This window comes from Lutra lutra, chromosome 14 (assembly GCF_902655055.1).
Source record: "Lutra lutra chromosome 14, mLutLut1.2, whole genome shotgun sequence".
Lineage (NCBI taxonomy): Eukaryota > Metazoa > Chordata > Mammalia > Carnivora > Mustelidae > Lutra > Lutra lutra.
The window spans coordinates 74536252-74560171 of NC_062291.1; the positions used below are offsets into that span (position 1 = coordinate 74536252).

The 23920-nt window shown below is 45.3% G+C and overlaps 1 protein-coding gene across 4 annotated transcripts in view; it reads right to left on the reverse strand.

Moving 5' to 3' along the window:
• Positions 1–23920, reverse strand: part of GFRA1 (GDNF family receptor alpha 1) — a 204772-nt gene that overhangs the window by 127637 nt on the left and 53215 nt on the right. For 3 of the 4 annotated variants that reach the window (XM_047702734.1, XM_047702736.1, XM_047702735.1), the window contains exon 5: positions 15774–15788. The exons of the other annotated variant lie outside the window; for it this stretch is intronic. In XM_047702734.1, coding sequence (XP_047558690.1) covers positions 15774–15788 — 15 coding nt within the window. The remainder of the gene's footprint in view (positions 1–15773; positions 15789–23920) is intronic. 4 annotated transcript variants of the gene reach the window in all.

A 23920-nucleotide genomic window follows, 5' to 3' on the forward strand; every position in this document is an offset into this window, starting at 1 on the left:
ACAAAATGGGAGGGGGGTGGCTAGGAGACAAAGAGACAGGCATTACAGTGTCTGAAGAAGAGATACACTCCAGCCAAGCCAAGCCCTACTGGGAATCCCTACCAGACACAAAGAAGGGCAGGGAACAGCACACTTAGAAATTTTCCAAGTAAGGCTTCAAAATCTCCTCCAAAATTCAGACTGACTTTTCAGAAATCCACACATCACTACTTCAAACAAGAAGCAAATGACAGAAATAACAGTCTTGGGCTGTTCCAAAAACCAAGGCAGCCTTGGGATGACTAACACTTTGTCCAGAGTGCATTTCAACACAACATGCCATCCTCGGCTAGCTATGTCACGGGAGATGCTGAGACTGAGGAGAGGCTTAAACTCTAATCAAGAGGGAAAGATACATGTTGGGGGAAAGACAAAGGTAAAACAGTTTGAAGGATCAAAGCAGAAGTGGTTGGAATTCACCATTTCGCAGAATAGTAGACTGTACAGGGTGAGTCCTCAAGATGATGTCAAACCCCCTCACTGTACAGATGAGAAAATTCAAACTTCAAAACTATCTTTCCCAGTATCATATAGCAATTAGGGATGGTGCCCAAAAAAGTCCCCATGCCCTCCGAATGCTGGTCCACTATGACATGAATTTTCTACTTTGTATCTGTACTTTTTTCAGATGTTGGAACAATCACACTTTAGTGGCCATGGGAAACATAAGGAAAGGCAAGGATTTAATATACTACTGACCCACTCAAACACATAAGTTCTGACCATATAGCCAGGGGTCTCCTTAAACAGAACAGAATGCTGACATAGACCTTCAGAGAGGCCACATACGTAATCATTTTTCTAAATTCTATAGCAAGTCCTTTTTCAAGATTGCCTTTACCCCAAGGCTCTATGTCACCCACCTGTATCCAGAAATTCATCCAAACATCTATCAAATACCTACTGTGTTCCAGGGGCTGGTAATAAAAGATGAGTAGGATGGGTCCTACCCACAAGAAGCTAGGCTGGTAGGGGCAGTGGGAAATTAATTCTGTTTACCCTACTGCCACATCCTATTTTGAACCCAGATCGGCAACATCACACCTGATGATTCACTTGCTTTATTTAGCCAAAGAGACTCTAAATGACCCTTAGTTTTTTTCTGAAAGCCAGATTCGTACTCATGTAACTAAGGCATGCACTAGAAGAGGACATTGTACTCTACACCATCTTGTTTTCCTCAAGTAAGAACCCAGCTTTATTTATTTGCAAACAAACAAACAAAAAAAAAAGTAAAGAAAAATTTAGAGCAAGGACAACAGTAACTCCCGTTGGTAAAGAGTGTAATAAATGTCTTGTACGTCTATTCATAGGTACTAAATCTGAGCCACACAGAACTAGGGCACACAGGAAGCTAGAACAGTTAGGCTAACACATCAAAGCATATTTCTTTTAATAAAAAATTGACACTATGTACATTATTTACTCAAAAAAAGAAAAACCAAGTTCAGTTTGTGTGTGTGAGAGAGAGAGGGAGAGAGTAAAGCTGGTGGATGGTACCAACTCAGACTAATAAAGAAGCAGGTACACATCAGGGCCACAGGAACTAAAAAGGACAACTGGTCAAGGCTGAGAACCAGCCAAAAAAGTCAAGGGTGGGCAGCAAGGGATATGTCAGGAACCAAACCCACAAGATAATCAAGCCCAAAGCCAAACTGCAGGGTCCAGATAAAATCTAAAGGTGATTGAGATGTGCTAGCATGACCAGTGGGACAGAACAACAAATCCAGGTTTTGCAGGGCAGAGAGGAAAGGAGGAGCACCCATCAGAGTTACAATTCATCTGAGCGTGAGCCCCTCCCCCATCATCCATTCGAGTGTGGATGGCGTCAGTTTCCTCATTGGTCATCCCTGGGAGACTCTAGCCTTCACCCTGTGGCTATCCAAGCCAGCTGCACGGCTCCGTGCCTGCATGGGCTTCCTTCCCCTCCAGGGCAGGCTAAAACTCCAAGCCCCTTGGGGAAAGTTCCAGCTCTACTTTTGCAAGGATTTAAACTGTATTTTCTGAATGCATTTCAAAATACATTGTAAAGATACCAAGGACAATCTTTTTAAAATAACAACAAAGTTTCTGTGATATGTGAAAATAAACCTAATCTAGGGGATCAGAAAGCCTGAGTTTGAGCCCTGACTCTTCCAAATGTATGAACTGGGGCAAGTTAATAAACCTCCTGGGTATTGACTTCATCAACCAGAGAGGGAGACACCAATTTAGATCTCATAGCGTTCATTAATTTAAAAAATCCTTACGGAGGACTTAACGATGGGCCTGGCACTACACTTGACCCAGGGGTGGAGGGCTGCATCATATAGCAAAGCCCTTGCTCTCATGTAGTTTATATTCTAGCTGGAGAGACAGGCAAGGAATAAGTAAGAAGAAGAAAAAGAAAAGAAGAACAAAATAATTTCAGGCAGTGTTCGGTGTGTATTCATCTCCTAGGGCTGCTGCAACAAATGACCACAAACTTACTGGCTGAGAATAATGAAAATACATGCTCTCACTGTTCTGGAGGCCAGAAGGCCAAAATTAAGGTGTCAGTAGGCCTGTGTTCCCTCTGAGGGCTCTAGGGGGGAAGCCTCCTCTCCTCTTCTGCATTCACATGGCTCTAGGTGTTCCCTGGCTAGCGCCAAGAATGCTCCAATCGCCACCCCTGGCCTTACGTGCCCTTCTCTCTGTGTCCTCTCTTCTTTTAAGGACAACTCGTCATCGAATTTAGGACTCACCCTAAATCCAGGATGACTTTATCTTGAGGTCCTTAACTAACCCTGGTTCCAAATGAGGTCATATTCTGCAGTTCCAGGTAGACATGAACTTCAGGGGGCATGCGCTCCAACCCACCACCCATTTTGTACAAGTACTATGAAGAAATTAATTGAGGAAAATGGGGGGGGCAGTGTCTAGGGTGGCTCGGGAAGGCATCTCAGAGAGGTGATTGTCGAACAAAGAATAGTAGCTACAGGAGGAATATTCTGGGGCGCCCAGGCAAGAGTGAGCTCAGGTGATGGGTCCAAGAACCTGGATGGAAGCCTGAGGAGCTGACTGAGCAAGGAGAGGGAGAAACACTGAGAAAGGGGAGACCAGCAGAGTGCTGGGACCACAGCATAAGAGCTGACATGAGAAGTGAATGTTGTAAAGGATCTCAAGAACTAACAGGCATCACCTCGTTCTCCAAAAGGCTCAAGGGCTGAACCTGTAATCCGTCCACCAAGAGAGTGGGTGGTCCAAGCTCAGGCAGCCCCAAACCCCAGCAGGCCTCTATTCCAAGAGCGCATTAATTTATAGGCTTCTCTCCTACTCCCCCCACCCCCAATGCAGGTGATTTCCTGATGCAGGATATTAACTTTCAGCTGCTGGAAGTCCCTAACCTCCACACGGGCCTAAAAGGTTTCCTCAGGTTTGGATAAGCCTCAGATAAGGAGCTGAACTTTTGCAGGCTTATGAGAACAGCACCTCCAATCCTTCCGAGACTCGATCATCATGAACCTTAATCCATCTCAAATAAAACCTGTGCATACAGTCGTGGTCTCCCACCATGGCTGTTTAACAAGGAAAAAGAACAGCTTTGTCTGTTCTGCAAAAGCCTCCTCTGTTTACACTGTGCCCATGGATTTAATTTCTGAGATTTACATTTTAATTCTTTAAGATATTCAGGAGATGAATGGATAGAGAGCACTATGGTGAGGCCCTGCTCGTTCCTGGAAAACCTACTTGCCTGCCTTCAATCTCTCTCTCTCTCTCTCTCCACCTGTTTCTTTATCTTGACAAAGTTAATCTGATTTCTTTCTCCACTCCCCTTGGGATTTGCTCCCCTCTTCCAGCTCCTTACTCTCTTCTCTGCCCCATTAAGATTCTCTCCCCATTTGGCCCCCAGGGTTGTTTGGTCATCTGTCAGGATTGAAGTGTGTCCTGCCAAAATGCAGGTGTACCCTGAACTTCACCAGGGGAACTTCTCTGGAAATAGGGTCTTTGCAGGCATCATTAAGATAAGGTGAGGTCATATCAGATTAGAGTGGGCCCTAAAATCCAGCGGCTGGTGTCCTGATGAGATGAGGAGAGCACACAGAGAAGCAGCTATGTGACCTCGAAGGGAGGGATTAGAGCAACACAGCTAGAAGGGGAAAAGCCGAGGATTGCTGGGCCTCCACAAGCTGGAAGAAGCAAGGAAGGATTCTCTCAAGTCTTCAGAGAGAAGAAAATGCCACTCATATCCCGACTACATACTCCACGCCTCCCAAACCATGAAAGAACAAATTTCTATTGTGTTAAGCCACCAAGTTTGTGAGAATTTGCTAGAGCAGCCCCAGGAAACTAGGAGAATGCCTGGAGGCTCTTCTCCACGCATCTCTCACCTGGACCCCAGGCCCTGCCTCCTCCTCTGGGGTGGTCCAACCCCTGTGTGGTCTCTGCATCTGTGGCTAATGAGGCCACATGTTCTCTATTTCTACGAAGGTTCCCAACTGGGGTCTCTCTCCTTTTTCTCTCAACATTTTATTATGAAGTTTTGAAACATACAACAAAGCTGAAAGAGTTTACAATGAAAATCCATATACCCACCACTGACAGGAACTAATTAACGTGGTTCTCTACTTGCTTTACCACAGATTAACCCATCGCGCCATCTGTCTGTCCATCCATACATATCTTGGTTTTTTAGATGCATCTCAAAATAAACTGCAGACATCAGGGTATTTGCTTCCAAATACATCATTAACTGGAGTTTAATATTTGCTTTCAGTCTTCTCCTTTTAAGGTAAAACTGACATACAGCAAAATGTCCAAATCTTATGTGTACGTTCTCTGAGTCTGGGCAAATGCACACAACTGCCTAGGCCAAACCACCATCAAGAGAGAGTCTTACTATCAGCCCAGGGAATTCCTTCCTGCCTCTTCCTCGTCAGCCCTCACTCCCCTTCCCCCACAGGCAACCAATGTTCTGAATTCCATCCATCCCAGATGAGTTTTAAGAAGTGCATGTGAACGGAATCAAACGCAGCGTCCTCTTTCACTCAGCCCAACATTCCTGAGATCCATCCGTGCTGTGAGCCTCAACATTCTGCTCCTTTCCATTTCTGAGTGGTGTTCCATTCCGTGGGTATACTAACTAACCACCCTTTCTCCTATCGATGCGCACCTGGGCTCTCTTCGGTATCTAGCTATATGAATAAAGCTGCTACAAAGACTGGGGTGCATGAGTCTTCTTGTTGAACACCTGCTTTCGTTTCTCTGGGGTTTGGCTGGGCCCTCTGACATGACAATGGCACTGTCCATCCTCATCCACTGGCAAGCCCAGCGCAATCTCAGGGTCCCTCCAGGTCCTATGACGTGGTCATTGGGAATTCAGAGCAAGCACAATTGCCTGTGTCTGAACTCAGACTCAAGTCCTTCTCTAGCTGGGAGACTTTCTACAAAGTAAAATTACTTAAGCTTTCAGAATCAATTTTAGCATCTGAAAAATGGGGATTAAAAATGGTGGTAAATGAGTGTGTGAAACTTCCAGGGTTATTCTGGGGAAGAAGTGAGTTCATGTATGTGCCTGGTACAAGCGAAGTAAGGAGAGGCCCACCTTTGTCCTCTATTGCTCAATACCCAGCACAGATAGTGAGAGCCTGTGCCCAGTACCTGCTATTTCTCTGCTCGAAAAGCTATAATTCTTGGGCTTCCTGGAACAAGTCTCTACTTTGCTGCCTAGATTTTAAAACCATTGCACAGGCTACCTAAAATACCAAGCCAGTTTTTTTTATGGACTGGAATTTTATCAACTGAGGGACATAACATTCACTGTGCTGATCAGGAATGGTCATTGGCTATGGGTCACCCTGGAGTAGCAAAAGAAATAATAAAATGAGTAATAAAAATGGGAAAAGTCAATAACTAATACTATCCATTTGGTAGACAAAAGCTTTCCAGTCATATGGGAGTGCTGGGGAGCACAAGAAAACAAACAGCGTTTTGGCAATCAACCCTCCGTAACTGGCCCTACCCAATTCCAACCCAGACCTGTCAAATTCACTGCCCCTCAACATCCCATAAACACACCTTGCTTGTCTTTGTCTCCACCTCCATCCACACTGTTCTCCTGGGTCCCACCCACTCATACACTGCCCTGGTCCTACCCACTTAGATTTTCTGCTTCCTCCAAAACCAGCCACAGCTTCACTATTTTAGCTGCTTCCCCTTTCCCTGGGACCCCTGTCCTCTGTGACTTCCTCCTGAACTGGGAAAGGACCTCACCCATTGGTCTTCAGACTGATTGACCTTGGGTCTCCAGTGAAACTGTCAGCTCTTAGTAGGTAGGGACAATGTCTACCACACATCCCATGCTTCTGCTCATTCCTTGCACAAACTTTAGATGTAAATATGTGCTAATTCATCCTAAGTCCCCATATTCTCCCCTCAAAAAAAAAAAAAAATCAATAGTGGTGGAAGAACAGAAGAGAAAAGGCTTTGGGGGGGCACCTGGGTGGCACAGTTGGTTAAGTGTCCGTCTCTTGGTTTCAGCTCAGGTCATGATCTTAGGATTGTGGGATCCAGCCCTGTGTTGGGCTCTACACTCAGCACAGAGTGTGCTTGAGTTTGTCTCTTCCTCTCCCTCTGCCCTCTACCTAGATAAATACATTAAACCTTAAAAAAGAAAAAAAAGAGGAAGAAGAAGAAGAAGAGGAAACTTTTGGGATGCAAGGGTAGGAAATGACTTCGCTTGGCTGTCAACATGACCATCGATGATACTGTGAGAATTCTGTCTGAAACTTTTTAAAGAACCTAGACTGCTTGTGCATGCGTGTACACACACATGCGCGCGCACACACCAGCCATACACAAAATGCCAGTTCCTCTGAGCTTTGTTATTTCATTCCACTTTCTTTTGACAAACATCTATTGAGCACTTACTGTGTGCTAGGGATTCAAAATAAAAGACGTGCTTCCCTTGTCTCTAGGAGTTCAATCTATTGTGGGAAAACAGATGCTAAACAGATCATTACAGCAAGGTGAGGGAGTATAGACAGAAGCATGAGGGGACAATGGGAAGTTCAGAGTGGAAAGCAGAATTCCCCACCCAAAGGGGTGGGTGTGAGGTGGGATAACCCAGCAGAGAGGATTTAGGCTGAATTTTCAAGAATAAGCAGAAGCAGGGGCATACCTAGGAGGGGAAGTAGGTGGCACCTTCTCAATGATTTCTAGGTAAAATGTCACCATGATTGTGAATACTGTGTTAACAAGACAGTAAGAGGACCATGTGAAAAGGACAGTCCACTGCTCACACATACACTGGAGGCATCAATGTCAGGCTGAATGCGCACAGCACAGCACCTACCCCTGGGCCAGCCACCACGGTGGCAGAAGCTGGGTAGTTTCCTGAAGGTAGGGAGCAGAACAAGACAAGGCTTCCCGAAAAGAGGAGAGAGCATTCCAAATACAACAATCAATAGATCCAAAGGCACTGAGGTGCGGTTGTGCATTTTGAACATTAAGGATCAATCTGATAGAGCCTTATGGGGATGAATGGGACAAAAAGGGGGGGGGACCAGAAATGAGGGTGGGCATGGCTCAAGGAGGTCTTGCCTGGTGTTCCCTAGAAGAAAGCTACTTGTCAAATTAGTGCCCACATCCAGCCATCAGCCTAGGAACATGTCACCAAACCCACTGTCTATAGTATAAAGAACATATTTCTATCCTCTCACAAACTGCTCCCCAAAAGATGGCTTTGGCTGTGAACAAAATATATGAATAAGTCAACTACAACTGTTTGTTTGTTCCATGGCTTCCAGCAGGCCAGGTTCCAAAAAGAACTGGAATGAAGCTCCCTGACATCATGGGGTTCAAGAGCCCCCACTCCCTGAATGCTCGGCTAGAGGGGACCAGCTGCACCAAAGGTAGCAGAGGGCATTCGCCAGTGGTCACCAGCTGTCTCCACTGGCACCCCCATCGGCCGGCTGCTGAAGGGAGCTATCACACAGACAAGCCTCCAAGTTAAACATTTCCTCTGGCTGGAGAGGACAGTGCAGTAGCCCAGGCATCTGGGAAGGGGCACCAGAGAGAGGAAGCTGAGGGATACTGGCAGGTGGGTACAGCCCAAACATATAAACAGGCTCAGCCTCTCATGTACCCTCTCTCCCAGGCAGAAAGCACAGACTCAAATACACCCCAGGACAAACTCAGCAATTGAAAGGGTTAGTCTGTCTTGGAACCCAGTAGGCACCAACCAATCTAAGGAAGGTGCAGGGAAGTTTAAGCCCTCAACAACAGGAATATTATGAACAGACCAGTTGTTTCATCCCTGGTCTTCCCAGGCTAGAAGAGAAAGTGCAAATGTCTTAGCTCAGAAACAAGGCACTATTCAATCAGCCTCTGCTCTAGAAAAGACAAACCCACTCAGAAGCTTGCAGAGCTCGAACTAGCTCAGAAGTCACAACAGCAAGACCAGGTCTGCTGTGAAAGCAGAGAGGCACTGTGATAGACTGAATGTTTGTGTCCCCTCCCAAATTCATATGCTGAAATCCTAACCCCAGTGTGATGGTATTAGGAGGTGGGACCTTTGGGAGATAGTTAGATCATGAGAATAGAGCCCTCATGAATGGGATAGTACGCTTATTTAAAGGAGGTCTAGAGACCTCCTTCCCTGCTTCTGCCATATGAGGACACTACAAGATGATGGCCATCGATGACCAGGAAGTGAGTTCTCAGCAGACACAGAATCCAGGACTTGCAGCCTCCAGAAGCATGAGAAATAATGTTTGTTGCTCAGCCCCCACAGTTTATGGTATTTTGTTATAGCAGCCCAAACTAAGACTCCTCTGCAACTGGGCCATCATGTTGGGCCTTGAGAAGGGTCAAGGATTTGTAACTGTGTCTCCTCCCAGGGGTATTCAAAAGCCTGTGGACAGCACGTCACTGGGAAAAATCAGGACAGCATACTGCAGGACCAGAAGTCAAACTACCCGAGTTCAAAATCCTCCCTCAGGTGTCCTCCCTTGGGAGGGGGAATGTACAGCTAAACAAAGGGAAGAGGCTAGGATGATTCATGTGGTCATGGAGTATAGTCGGAGACTTTAGTAAGAACTCAGGTTTAACGCAGATACACCTGGATACGTATAGAAGCAGATATGCATATATAGGTGGGTTAGCACATACACTTATATTTCTTTGCTCTGTCAGCGGAGAGGTCCTTAACAAATGACAGTCCCGTAGCAAAGAGTACACCTAGCTCCCAGATCTTGGTTTCTAATATCATTCTCCATCGTCTTAAAGAAATGGCTGAATCTAGGACAAGGGTGAGAAATATGCAAGGTGAGCCTGGTGCGTCTTAAAGTATCAGAAAATATTGCACAAATGCTCAACCGAAAATTGACAGGGATATGTCAAAGGGGCACCAGAAGCCAACTGAAAAGGCTCCCAGTGGCCAAAGCCAGAAATTAAATAAAGCTATACTGCATTATAATCCAAGGTAGAAAGTAAATATGCGTGACTCCATATCGATCTAAATAAATGATTGAATAAATTAATAAATGAGGGCTAAGAGCCAAATCTCCCAAGCAAGAGAATAATTTATATAGCTACTCTCCTCTCAACAAGATGGAGCTTAATTCCTCCCTCCTTAAGAGTGGCTTATGCATAGATTTCCTTCTAGAGTACACTATGAGGGAAAGTAACCTCACAGAGGAGAAACTTGACAAACACTACTTCAGCCAAGTGATAACGATCAACGTCCATAGTCATAGATCATGTTGATAGCAGCTCACTTTTATATGATGTGATGCAAATGGCACTTTACCTCTGTGATCTTCTGAAAATCCATAACCTCAGTCTAATCATGAGAAAAACATCACACACATTCCAAGAGAGGGGCATACTATGACATATTCCTCAAAATGCCAGTACTCCTCGAAGCTGTCAAGGTCATCAGAAACAAGGGAAGTCTTAAAAACTATCACAGCCAAGAGGAGCCTAAGGAGACATGACAACCAAATGTAATGGGGTCTCCTGGATGGGATCCCAGAACAGAGAGAGGACATTAGGTAAAAACCAAGGGAATCTGAAGAAGCTATGGATTTTAGTGAATAATAATGGATCCATATTAGGTCATTAATTGTAACAAATGTACCATACTAATGTAAGCCATTAAAAATAGGGGAAACAGAGTGTGAGGTATATGGGAGTTCTCTGAACTATCTTCACAATGTTTCTGAAAACCTAAAACTATTCTGTAGAACAAAACCCTCTCGATTTAGAAAAAATTGGCTCTACCACTCACTGGTTCTATAACTGTCACAAGTTCAATTCCACTCTGTGCCTCAGTTTTCTCCTCTGTAAAGTGGGATTTTTATACCTACTTCATAAAATTGAGGGAGGCAGATTCTATGAGAAAATGTATGCAAAGTACCTGTCCTAATACCTGGAATATAGGAGGTACAGAAATGTGGAATAATTATTATTACTATCACCCTCATCAGTAAAATAAAAATTTAAACTTATTAGCAACCACCTCAACAGAAAAATCTAAAAGTTTCCTTTACTAATCTGGCAATTTTGAAATGCAAGTTACTGGGAGGAAAGGCTTGAAAGCCTCACCCCAAACTCATGCCCTGGGATTGGAATGGGAGTAAGATGAATCTGATATGAAGACAAACTGATTTCTAGGTCATCTGGCAGGGAGCAGGCCATATACAGCCTACACACAATGTCATAAAGCATCTCAGAGAATGCCGTTATTAAATATGGTTATCCTTTCCTCATACACCCCATACCCACACACAACATGAACGTATGTAAAATCAAATAATAACTTTGTTCAGTTTGTGCTGGAAAGATGGATGCATTTCCTACATAACTTAGAATACTCTACTGATTCTGGACAGAATGGGGAATAGTATACATACATAGTAAATATTGGCATATGGGAAGTGTGACCAGGGAACCAGCCACTTTCCACTATAAAAATGTTAATGCATTTTTCTCATTCTCTCGTTAGCATCATGTGACAACTTGGAATTTTTAACTGGAAATGGTAACAATAGATTTCATTTATTTGCCCAAATCCCACACTCATAAAGAAAATAATATTTCATAATGTATAACATTACCAAGGGAACCATAATTCATGGCTAAAGGGTCAGAGCTTTATAACAGATGGATTTTCTGAAGTGGTTGGGAAAACCTAAGATCCAGCCTCAGCAGCTTGACCCACCGGTCTGAGATATGCAAAAGAGCTCAAGGCAAACACATTATAAATGGCATTGGACCCTGTCACCATAAGCCCACCCCAACGATTTACCGGGCTTGGCTGGGCTGCCAGAAACCAAACTATGATTTATTGTTCTCTTCAAATTAGTAAAAGCAATGCCATCCATTGTGAATTCTGAAGCTGATGCTTCAAAATGGGCTTGTGAGTAGGTTACGCTTTTGAAACCGCAATTCTTTTAACCTTAATTCCCAGCCACAAGGGTCTGCTTTCACCCAAGTTCGTTAGACAATGGTCATAACTGGTAGTATGGCATATTTCTGGACTCTATTAACTCAAATCCAACTAAAACTCACCAAGACAGAGAATCAGAAGGAAGCCAAGTCAGGTCAGAAATCTCCCCAACTCTCTCATTTTACAGATGGGAAAACTGAGGCTACAGGGCAAAGCAACCAGCCTGTTGGGAGCCAAACTAAGGTCTCCTGCACATTTAATGTATATATTACTATGTAATACATATGATACGCTTTATTGTATATTGGAGAGAAGTGGCTCTTTAAAATCTAAAGATTAGTAGAGGAGTATTTTAATAATGCTCTTGATGGGCACAATTTGTCAGCCTTAAGGAGAGGAGGTGTAAGTTATGGGCACAATACTCCCCACGGGTAAAGTGGGCAGAAAGTGGGACACTCAGTGGAGGCCAGCTGGCCAGGAACAGGCTGCAGGGACCCACTCAGGGGAGTGCTTAGGGCCTGGGGGCAGGTGCCCATCTCAGCCAAGCCTGAGCCCCTGATCCTGGCTTTAATTTCTCACACGTTGTTCTTACGCATTTTCACAGAAACCAGTGTGGGATCTTTCACGCAAATGGACCACACCTTCTGACTTCCTTCCTCCAGTCTCCGGAAGACATTCCTACCCTCTTCTCATTACTTCATCTCACACAATACTCTCCCTCACTTGCAATCTCCCGCCTCACCAGCTTCCTTCTGGTCCTTGAATATTGGGGTGTTCCTGCCTGTTGGGGTTCCTCCATATCCCCCAACCGCTGGTCCTTCTTGGCATCCTCTCACCATCCCATCTAAAGTGGCCCTTCTCGCCACAAGCACCCTATTCTATGACATCTTCCTCACTGCCTGCATCCCTCAGACTGTGCCTTGATTGTTTACTGGCATGCTTGGCATCGGTGCCCCCCAAGCTAGAACGTGAGTTCCCCGAGCACAAAGCCGTTGCTGTCTCATCCGTCCCCCTTTCCCCGGGGCCTAGAAAGTGCCTGGCCCATTATTACCGGCCATAAAATAAACAAGTACACTATGTTTTGAGAGCTGTCAACAATTACTTGAGCAGAAAGAAAATCTCTTTAATAGCAAGACCCCAGCTCCAGGCGAGAACGGAGAGGGAAGAAAGGCAAGGCCTCCTCCGGCTCCCAGTGCAGCCGGGACTTCAGTTCACAGCACAGAGCGCAGAATTAACTCAGTGGTGAAGTCTTTATACTGCGCCCACTTACGCTTTCCAACACCCTGCCGAGTGGCACCGCTCTGATTTCCAAGCCACTCACCCGGGCTCTGTTCGATTTCAGAATCAAGGCTGAGCCTACGGATGAGTATTCAAAAGGTGCTTCAGTAACTTCAAATGAGGCGTGCGTGCGTGCGTGCGTGTGTGTGTGTGTGTGTGTGTGTGTGTGGTCCTGACTTCATTATTAAGCGATGGATATAAAAGTGCTCTAAAACTCGAGATTCCAGACACGTGTGCCCACACAGCGTTTTCAGCTGCGTCTAATGTTGTGAAGGGCCGTTCTACGGCACTTGGGCAGCGCTGAGAGCCATCCACGGGCGCAGGAGCTCTGCGGACAACAGAGAACGGGGGTCACTTAAGGCTCCTTGAAAACGTGGCCCCACTGCCCTGGAACTCGGCTACACAGTGGACGCAGCCGTGGGCCCACTGGTCCTTGACGGTCCTCACGCCCTGCGGGTCTAACCGCCCCAGCAAGCGGCCTCTGCAGATGAAAGAAATGAAGCAAACTCTAAAAGGGCCCAGGAGCCGGCCGGAAACACGCTGCCACGTGCACACACCACGGACGCAGCCAAGAAAGGCCCAGCAGTCGCTGCCGCGCTGTCACCTCCTCTAACAAGATTGATCTGCAGTGAAAGAAAAGATAATGCAATCCAGGGGAAATAACTTTGGTTTCCTCTGAGAATGTCTGATGTTGGCAGCTTGCGAGGCTGCCTCCCTCTTCGGCCCGCCACGGGGACCAGCGGCCCAAACGCGCAGGTAGGCACGTGTCACTCGTGCACCACCAGAGGCGCGGACCGACAATGCGGTGTCTCCTGCGAGCACCCCAGACTCCCCCCGCAAAGCCAAAGCTGGCAGGGCCTGGATGCCCACGGCGGGGTCAGGAAGCCCCAGCCGCTCAGAGTTCCCACTGTGTGTGTGGGTGGACGGCCCCCTCCTGCTGTCCATCTGAAGCCACAGTTTTCAGGGTGCTTATTTCTAGCACCCTCCGGGGTCCCACCCTGCGTTTCAAATCAATGACACAATTCTGGAACAGAGTTTCAACCACAGAAGACATGGCCCAGTCACGTTTTGGACTCTGTAAGCCACAGACCTTTTGTCTTGGTCTGACTTGATCATCACCAACACATCGGAACTGTCACATTTTACTGGGCACTTGTCTCCTCCACAGGATGGCCAGAAGCAAAAGTAAGGAGGGGTACCAGGTGGCAGGTTCTTGGCTACCATCTCAGAAAACGTGCCACCATATGAAATGGTCCTAGAAGGCCAGCACCATGTAAATAATTCACAAAGCCAGTTGAGCTCTCTTCACTTGAAATCCTAGTAATACCATACACCCTCCCGTGGGGCGACAGGCAACTAGCAGCTTCCGTGTCTGGAAGAAGCTCTCAAGTCCCGATAGCCAGTGATTTGCAGATGATTATAACTTTTGCTCTGCATATCACTGTTACTGACAGGCAAACCCCATCAATTCAGTGGCATGACGGATAATAAAAGGAGGCAAACTTGACATCGGGAGCCCTAATAAGCCATTTTTTATACCAACCATGACAGCCGTGAATGCTCGTGATCATTCGAAGAAAAACCAGACCCCTTAGAAGTCTTTTCTCTCCCTGTTCTCCTGGGACCTTGGCACTCGTGCACCAAAGAGACTTCCTAAACCCAAGCGTTTTGTGTCTCAAAGGAGGAACACAATGCAGCGTTGCGTGGCGCCTGTAGTCTAGTTCGTGCAAAAAAAAAAAAAACCTTCTCCTCCCAGAGCATTGCCACGGGCCCCCAGTTTGTCAAGGAAGGACACACACGGAGCAAGGGGGCCCTGACAGCAAGGACTTCAGTACATCAACAGTCACGGCACCTTTTCAATTTTGCTCATCTCTTAGTCTCTAGCCAAATGGAACTTATTACTTATAGCTTGTTGGGATTTATGAATTATTTATAAAAGTAGGTCTATGACTCCAGACTCTTAAAAGACAAACACAACAGTCCCCTCATTGTTACCCACAAATGTGTTTCTCTCAGAGAGAGCAGGCAGACATTCTCCACAACACACGCCGCATGTTTGGGCTGAAATAATCGTTGTGAAAATATCAAGCCTGGGGATTATTCGGAAGCTATTTATGGGATGCCAAGATGTATTTTTAAAATGGTGTCTTTTCTTGTGTGCCAGCCTTGGATTCAAGAGAGACATAGCAAACGTGTGCCACAAACGTATTTCCCGGCCTGAATATAGTTACGCCCTGCTGATGCTACCCAACGGTTCCAGACTGTGATTTAAGGAAAAAAAAAAAAAAGGGAAAGAGGCCCCCCCCCCCCCTTCACGTGTGTCTGGCAGGTTCAACGAGGCCACGCACACGAGTCTCCCTCAGCATCCCAGAGCACAGGTGCTGGTTGGGCATCCTCGGTGAGGATAAAAACGTGCATGGGACGCAGCTCAACTTTCCATCTCTGGCTCCCCAGAATGCATGACCTTGGCTGGAGAAATAGGGTAGACACTGCATGCCCTCGCTGGCTCTATCTCTGTCACAGGCCCAGCTGGAGGGGTCGCCAGGGGCACCTGGGTTGAAGGTATCCTGCCAGGGTCTTGTCTGCACCTCCTCTCAGGACAGCGACATGTTTGTTTGGCAGAGAAAAGAAACCCCCACGAGGAGCCGGCATCGGGAGCCCTGCCCCAGTGGCAGCTGGCCCTGTACAGGAGCCCTGAGGGACAGGGGCCTTCTAGCTGAACCCTCGCCCCGGAGACACCTGCTCCTCACACGTCCCACGAGTCCCAAGCATGCTGTTCCCTGATGTGGGTCCAGCCATGACTGTCCCCAGTGTCCAGGCCCCACCTCCAGGCATGGTCCAGAGGCAGAGGTGGGACAAGCAGAGGCCCAGAGAGGCCGATGGCACGTCAGGCCACCTTAGGCTATTGTCCCCATGGTGTCTCCTAAAGCACTGGTGACGAGTCCACAGCGAATGAAAAGCTCCATAACCCTCTGCGCACAGACAACACCCTTGTTCCCAAAAGAGCACAGCCAGTGGAGAAGCAGGCAGGAGACCGTGAACTTACCTTGCTGGAACATATCTGCCAGGAGGGCGGAGAAAGAGAGGAGAGCAGGGAGAGAGAGAGGAGAAAAACATATTAATAATGATGCTGAAAATGACGACGACGATCATCACAGCTAACAGATGCTGACTTCGTTGAGCGCTCTGGGCACAGTACTTCCTTTAACTCAGAGGTAGTGGTCAAGAGCTCGGGCTCTGGGATGGAACTCCTGGGTTAAGTTCTAGCTCAACACTTACTAATGCTGTGGCTTACATTTCCCAAACCACAAATAGATAGGAGTACTGGAAAGACCAAACAAATAATGTCCTCTGTTTTAAGAGCTTGGGTCAGTGTCCAGCACATAGCAAACATAATTTGGTGGTTGTCGTTAATATTAATATTATTATTTTTCACAACGACCCTAGAGAGTAGATTGTATTCTCATCCTTATTAAACAAACTTTCGAAAGTGAGATTGGAGAAGGTTGGGTCACTCATCCAAGGCCAAGGAGGAGTAAGCAATGGGCTCGGCACTGAACCCAAAGATCTGATTTCAAAACCCGTCACCCCTCACCCACCACTAAGTATCTGACTGGTTTATACATAACACAAAAGCAACAACGCCACACAACAGAATAAACAGAGGAAGCATCTACAAATATACCAGGGTTCCATATTTAAATCCCAGAAAAAAACATTCATATGAATTCTCTGCATCATAACTCGCAACTAATGACACCATGTCTTCACATTAATCCTAGGTCAAAGTCTGTTAAAAGGTGAAAAAATATTAATTTTTTTCAACAAATACTGGGGAGGCCATATGCCAAACACTCTGTCTGGCCCTGGGAAACATACGTCTAGCAAAAAGCATAAATGAACAAGCAGTCACTAATATCCCCTAAGGGTAACAACCAACAAGGCATCTAACACCTTACATTCACTTTTTCCTGTTTATAGACTTTATATAAATGGACTCGTATGGTATGTATTTTTCCTTTCTGCCTTTTTTTTTTTTTTTTTTTTTTTTTTTGCTGCACAGCAATTGTGGGAGTCACCCATGCCCCATGTAGCATGTAATAGTGGATCATTCATTCTCGTTCCCATGTAGTATTCCACAGTGCAATTATGCCCTAATTTATTTTCCCCTTGTAATCTTAATGAACATTTGGATTGTTTTCAGTGTTTGACAGTTAGGCATCATGATGAGTCTGTTTGTACGTATCTTTTGGTGAACAGATGTACATACATCAAGTCCTTTTCATTCAGGCTCGTCCTACTTCTACTGCCTCCCAGTCACCCCAGAAGTACTCTTGGCCGCTCACATCTCTCACTCAGTAACGTAAAGATGGAAGACAGTGCTGGTAGGAACACAGTCCCACCCAGACGTGAGCCAGCGCCTGCCCTGCTAAGGGGGCTGCAGATAGGTACAAAACTTCTGGAAGACAGCTTGACAAGATGTAAGGAAATGTTAACTATACAGTCCTTGGTGACCTAACAGTATTGCTTTCAGGAACTTAATCTGAGGAAATAACTCAAGGCACCGAGTAAGTCTACAAGGATGTTCATCGCAGCATTGTGTATAATGGCAAAATGATGGATATTGCCCATTTGTCCACAGGGAATCAAACCACAAATAATTTATCCCACACGATGGATTATGGTGCAGCCATTTAAAATGATTATTTAAAGACTCTGATTGCATTTGAAGGAAAAGAAATCAGACAGCAATGTGAAACATGTATCCTGAGCCCATCTGCGTGGGTGTATGCCTGCGTCTATCTCCACGAAGACAGACAGCCATGGAAATGTTTGTCCTCAGTGATGAAATGCGGGGTCACGTCCTTAAAACTTATGTAAGCACTTCTGTATTATTTTAATTTTTTAACAATGCCATGCTTTTCATCTATACTCTGAATTTTAAAACTTTATCTTCATATTAAAAACTACGTAAGAGGGGCACTTGGGTGACTCAGTGGGTTAAAGCCTCTGCCTTCGGCTCAGGTCATGGGATCGAGCCCTGCATCGGGCTCTCTGCTCAGCAGGGAGCCTGCTTCCCTTCCTCTCTCTCTGCCTGCCTCTCTGCCTAATTGTGATCTCTGCCTGTCAAATAAATAAATAAAATCTTTAAAAGAAAAAAAAACTACATAAGAACTCTATCGTCAACATCTAATTTGCTGCCATTCAACAGCTACAACAGCAGCTCCTTACAAGATCACAGAGAGTGGAGAGGAAAGGGGCACACGCACCTTTCAAAGAAGAAATACGCACCTGGTAGACTGAGCAGCCCACAAGGACAGAATCCCCGTGGGAGCAGTTTTCATTCTGCTGGTGCAGATGTGACGCTCTCGAGGGGCGTCTTTCATATGCCATACACAAGCTCCCCAGGGTGCAGCCAGGCTGTGGCTCAGGGATGGCAGGGCTGTAGGCTCATGATGCCCAGGGAGCTGGCTAAGAACAGCACCTCATCCCTCATATTCACAAAAGCTAACTGGGATTGTCAATGGGCATAGTGGTCTGTTACAAGACAGCCAGCTCTGCCCTAACATATATATGCAGTGTGTTACCTCCTAACTTCAATCATTCTTCATTGGCACAGGTTTGACCCAGCAATGTGTGGCTAGCACTGCCCCACAGCTCCATTACTGTCCGGAGACCATGAGAAGGACCACATGTGGCTTCCTAAATACACCTGCCATATGCATTTGCTTGCCTGGAACGCGCCGTCAGAACCACCCACCCTCTGACCAGCCTGCACACCAGAAGGAGCCCTCCTCCTCACCCTTCAAATATTATAGCCACTGCGAAGTTTCACACAGCCTATCCCCACAGACAGGAAGTCACTGTTTCTCACCTCTGTGCCCCTAGAGTAATGTGTGCACGTTGCAATGACCGCTTATATTATAATTAGTTATTTATGTAGACCATGAGCTCCCGAGGACAAGAGTTACATGTTTTAATCATCTTTGTGGGTCCTCACTGCCTGGTGTGGTATGCTCCCACATGGGAGGGAAGGAAAGAGGGCTAGTGTGTCTTAGTGCTCATCTGGTCCAACCCCCTCACTTTACAGATGAGGAAACTGAGTCCCACAGATGTAGGAGACTTTTCCCAAGATCACACAGGGCCCTAAAGACTCAGCGAGGACTACATGAGATCCATTTAACCTTCATGAAGCACAAAAGCTCATCCTATTATTAGCAAAGTACAAATTAGAGATTTATCATTCTCCTCTAATGAATCCAGACAAAAATTTCCAACCTTGAAAACATCAGTGAAATAAGATTAGTCTCTCAAATACGGATCCAGTCTCGACATCCGTCCAGGATCCTCACCCTCCTCTCCATGGCTTTTGACAGGGATGGCTTCCTTCGAAATTCAGTATGGATTTGAGTCACTGGAAAGTATCAGGGGACGGGGAGGGAAGAACTTCAGGCAGGGGTTTAGTCACGTTATTCCTTCCAGTTTCACTGTATATTTCATGCTTTAGCAGACAATTCTGCATAGAGTGCTATTCATATCTTCTAATTCCAAAAAGCTCTCTTGATTTTCATATAGGCTATTTTAGATTTAAGAAAAAAAAGGTTTTTCAGCTTCATTCACATTTTGCACCTTTTCATTCAAATGTAAATTTTAATAAACACTAGTATAAATATTACAACAATTTTGCACATGAGTTATCTTGTAATTTACACTCTAAATTTATGTCTTTTGTAGTCTGTGGCATAAATCATTCCGTTCTTAGCATTAGTTAGCTCTTTGCTTTGTATAATAACGGCTTGGGCACCATCTTTGCAAGACTGAAACAGCCATCTAGACTCAGGCTCAAATGATTCATGGACAGAAGAACCAAAAACAAGTAAGAAGAAGGTAAATCCTGCGCTGTTTGACTACATTTTACCTTCCCCAAAATTCCGGCCCTCAGAAGATATTAGCCACAGAAATACTCTTAATATCATGTACTCTGGTGTCTGTGCCCATCACCCCCAACTCCCAAGTCAAAGGGACTCATCACTCATAAAACTCAAAAACAGTCTCAAACCTGAGTGTGGTATTTGCCCTGCAGGCTAACCAATCACTAGGAATCGTATGGTAGTTGATCACTTACATGCTCTGAACTTGAAGTTCCTTGGTGATGACCCGGAGATATTTCAATGCCCACACTTTGGTCTTGGGCAGTATTTAAGTTAGATAATTTACACAAACGTTCTCCCATCGGCTGCTGTGAACACTCACTCTGAGAGTAAGACCCAGCGCCATCTTTCCTGCTCTCCCAGGAGTGGGGAATCACACAAGCACAGAGCTGGGAGGTGCCAGCAGCCACCCAGCCACCGTCAGGTTGAGGCCAAAGGACACCAGAGACACTTGTGCAGAGGAAATAAACCCCTTCAGACAAAGCTCTGCTCACACTCACTTCCCTCAACCCCAATCATTCACGTGAACAAAGGCAGCCTGTTCTCCAGCCCTTCCCCCACCCCCTGGAGCCATTCTGTCCTATAGATAGATGAAAGGCCAAGGAGAAGTGGGTGACTCAGATGTGGGAAGAAGAAAATGAGAAGGAACTCATATTTGTCTTTCTTAGCCTCGATGTCCAGTTTCTTCCATTAGGAGTGAGCATCAAGGGTACTTGCCCTCCTCTCACACAGCTGTTGAGAGATTCACACCCCAGAGATCTTTAATGCACTGAGTCCTCCAGAGACAGGGGCCATAAAAAAGACTAGATTACTTACTTATTATTATTAATAAGTTATGACAATTAGGCTGGGTGATTCCTAAACGTTGATTAAAAACTCTGAGTGCTACTCATTCACATGGCTAGTGTTTACCTCTATTAAAAATGATTTAACTACACTCTGGGTGAACCCCTCTCTTGTGCCTGGGTTAATAATTAGCAGTGCACCGAGCCACGTGGATTAAGTGAGTTGGCTCTCCTTTATTTATCTATTGCTTTATTTTATGAGGAGAACTGGATGGCAGTCTTATTGCCCATTCAGTCTGCTAGGAATAATTTACTATTTCAATCCACAGTCCATGGCTGTGGTTAGAGAAACCTTCACTATTATTACAATATCACACTTAGCCCACACCCCACAGTATTAAAGATATGCCAAACAGCGAAAGTGTGCCTGACTTCCATAAGACTAGGGGAGGTAAAGTTACCAGTTCTCAAACAATGTAATCATACTACTCTCTCAATTTTGCTTTCTTTTCTAGGTTAAATTATATATGAGGGGAGTTTAGTTTCTTGAAAATGCATGCACTTAACTCCCATTTAAGAAGTCTCACCTGGGGAGATAGCTGTCTTGTGAGTCCTCCTGTGGTTTGAGCTACAGAAAGAAAATTCTCTTTCAAGTACAAGTGCTTTTACAGTAAAGCACTGTAAATTTTACTGGGACCCAACTAACCAGGGGCAAAGGGAGGGACATAGGGAACAGGTGAAATGAACGAGGCTTCCTTGAATGGGCTAAGGTTCACCATTAACCAAAATCAGTTTCAAGATCAGCAGAGCTACCCCCTCACCAAATTTCAAAATCCAGCCAGCTTTACCCATGGATATGAAGAGTTACTAGAATTCAGTCTGCATACTGCTGTAAATCTCTATGAATGAAGTGAATTCTTTCTTTTCTATGTTGAAAAGTGGGCACACCAATGCCTCCTCTCTCGTCTTACATAAGCACTCCAGAGTAGTTCTGCTTGACATTGATAAAGCCAAGGTCCAAAAAAATGGCAGGTGGGTTTCCCAAGGAGGGCTGGGCTAATTCCTTCTCTCTCAGATATGATCCACTGCCATGTTACCACATAATTATGGCCACTGGATCCCATGACCTAAGACTGGGTCCTAGCCCCCAGCCAGGGGTAACCTCCTGTAGCCAGTGTTCCCATCTATAAACCATGAATGGGAGAGATAAGCTTCTTCCCTAGACTGGGGCTATGATGAAGATCAGGTTGGGTAATTTAATCAGAATAGAGAGGACTTTGGCATCAGATCATAGAAGCTCAAATCCTTGCTAGTTCACCATCCTAGTCATCTTGGACTAGCTATTTAACCCCTCTGGGTCTTAGTTTTTTCATTTATAAAATGGAAATAATATAACTTTCTTTTTAGACTCAAAGGGACAACCAAGATGCGTGTAAAGCAATTAGCACGTAGTAGCTGGTTTATGGTACATGTTCAATGAGTGAAAGTTAATGTTATTGTAATAATAAGCAATAGGATGGCATAGCAAAGAGCTCAGGTCTTGAAGTCAGAGCCGGTTCCACATCTGGCTGTGTGACCTTGGGCAAATGACTTTAACCTTCCCAAGCCATGCATTTCTCATTAGCAACATACAAATTAACAGTAGCTCACTTCTGTGCTACCTCCTCACGCTGTGGAGATTAAATGAGGTAATATATATAAAAATGCACTGTAACTAGTACTCCAAAAGATTTCTATAAACTGTAGGATTATTAGTCAACACACATGTATTGATGACTACTATTTGAGAAGCCTTCATGATTTTTATAGGACTGGAAAAGTATCAGGGAAAAAAAAACATTAAAATAAAATGATCATTTTAATTCCTTCTTGTCATGTAGCTACATGCCATTAAGAAACTGTAAAGCCATTCTCAAATATTACCTGATGAATTAACTACTTTTAATGTGTGAGATCAGAGACCCAAGGACGTCCTATCTCCAAACACTTGTGATCTAAAGAGTTGTGCCTGAAACTCATAAGTTCCACAAAGCCAGGGCCTGGCCTTTCTCTTGTGGCACCACTCACCCTTCCGACGTTGCCTGTCTCTTCTGGACCTGTCATTATTTCTCAAGGTCACCATGTAAAGGGCTCACCCAGCCCTGCCCTGGGCTTTGACCCAAGTTTGAAGCCACACTCCCAGAGGCCTAGGGTTCAAAGAAGGTAGGGGCATGGGGACAGCAGGAGTAAGACCCATTCTGCTGGGCACAGTAGAGTTCTATAAAGAATTTGCCTTGAAGAATAAACAAAGGGTTCTGCTGCTTGAGTAAATAAATTTTAAAGTCTGAACACAACAGACCACTTAAGTGGAGCCCCTTCCTATCCAGGTGCAAGTCTGTGCTCTCCTGGAGCACGGCCAGCGCCAAGGCTCCTCCAGAGCCCCAGCATGGCCTCCATGGCACCACCCGGAGCTGTGATTAGTCTCCTGTGTCTCCAAAGCCAGACAGCTCAGGCAGCCACGTGGCCACGCAGCCCATCTCCATACTCCTCCTGTCTCCCCCAGGCTCCCTCAGACAGCTCGAACTGAACACAGTCCCCTGAGTCACCGTGACTGGGCACTAGGCCTCCCTCCTCAGTCTCCAGCCCTTGATGTCAAACACTCACCCATTCTTTCATGCTCGTAGGCCTTGTTATCTCCCTCTGCTTTTTCTTCACTGTCTCCCTCTGGGTGCTGGCTAGGGAACGTTCTATGGTGTTTCTTGCTCCTGGCCTCTCCTCACCTTCTCTCAGGTTAGAAATGAAGACCAATACGTTGCCTGTCATTGGCGGACCTCTGAAGGCACGTGGCAGTCAGTAAATGTCTTCTAGTATTTGTGAGTAAGAAAAAAAAATTTTTTTAAAGCCCTGAAGTACCTTCCTGCTACATTTTCTAGGGAATGTGCTACCAACATCAATCTTGGGCCATGTGCTTGTAACCCATCAGCCAGCCCTGACTTGGGGAGGCAGTGTAAGAGATACAAGCTAGGAAGCCCTGAAGATTTTTACAACAAGCTATCCTTAGTATATCTCATTCCTAGCACAGAGGGATAAAGCTCTTAACTACTGAAAGAACATAAAAAAATAGATTTAGGAATAATACTTTTTATGATTGCATTCTGTATACTGTGAAAGTTATGTTCGAATGTGCTAGTACTTTATGGAGCTGATAAAGGAGAACAGTATGGCTTCCCAGCTAACAGTGTATTTTATATCCATTTAAAATGTTTTCTCTTAAATCAAATTACTTTTTGAGTAATTATAATAAGACTAATCTGGGCTTAATGAATTCATGTATAAATACTTTAGACTGCATTATTAAAACCTCTATGATATGAAACTATATTAAACTCAATCCCTCCAGCAACGAGCATTTTTCTTTGAAAAGAAAAGCATACATGACTTTCTCTGAATTCTTTTAAATCAGCTAACTGAGAAATCACAAGAAGCCACGTTGATAG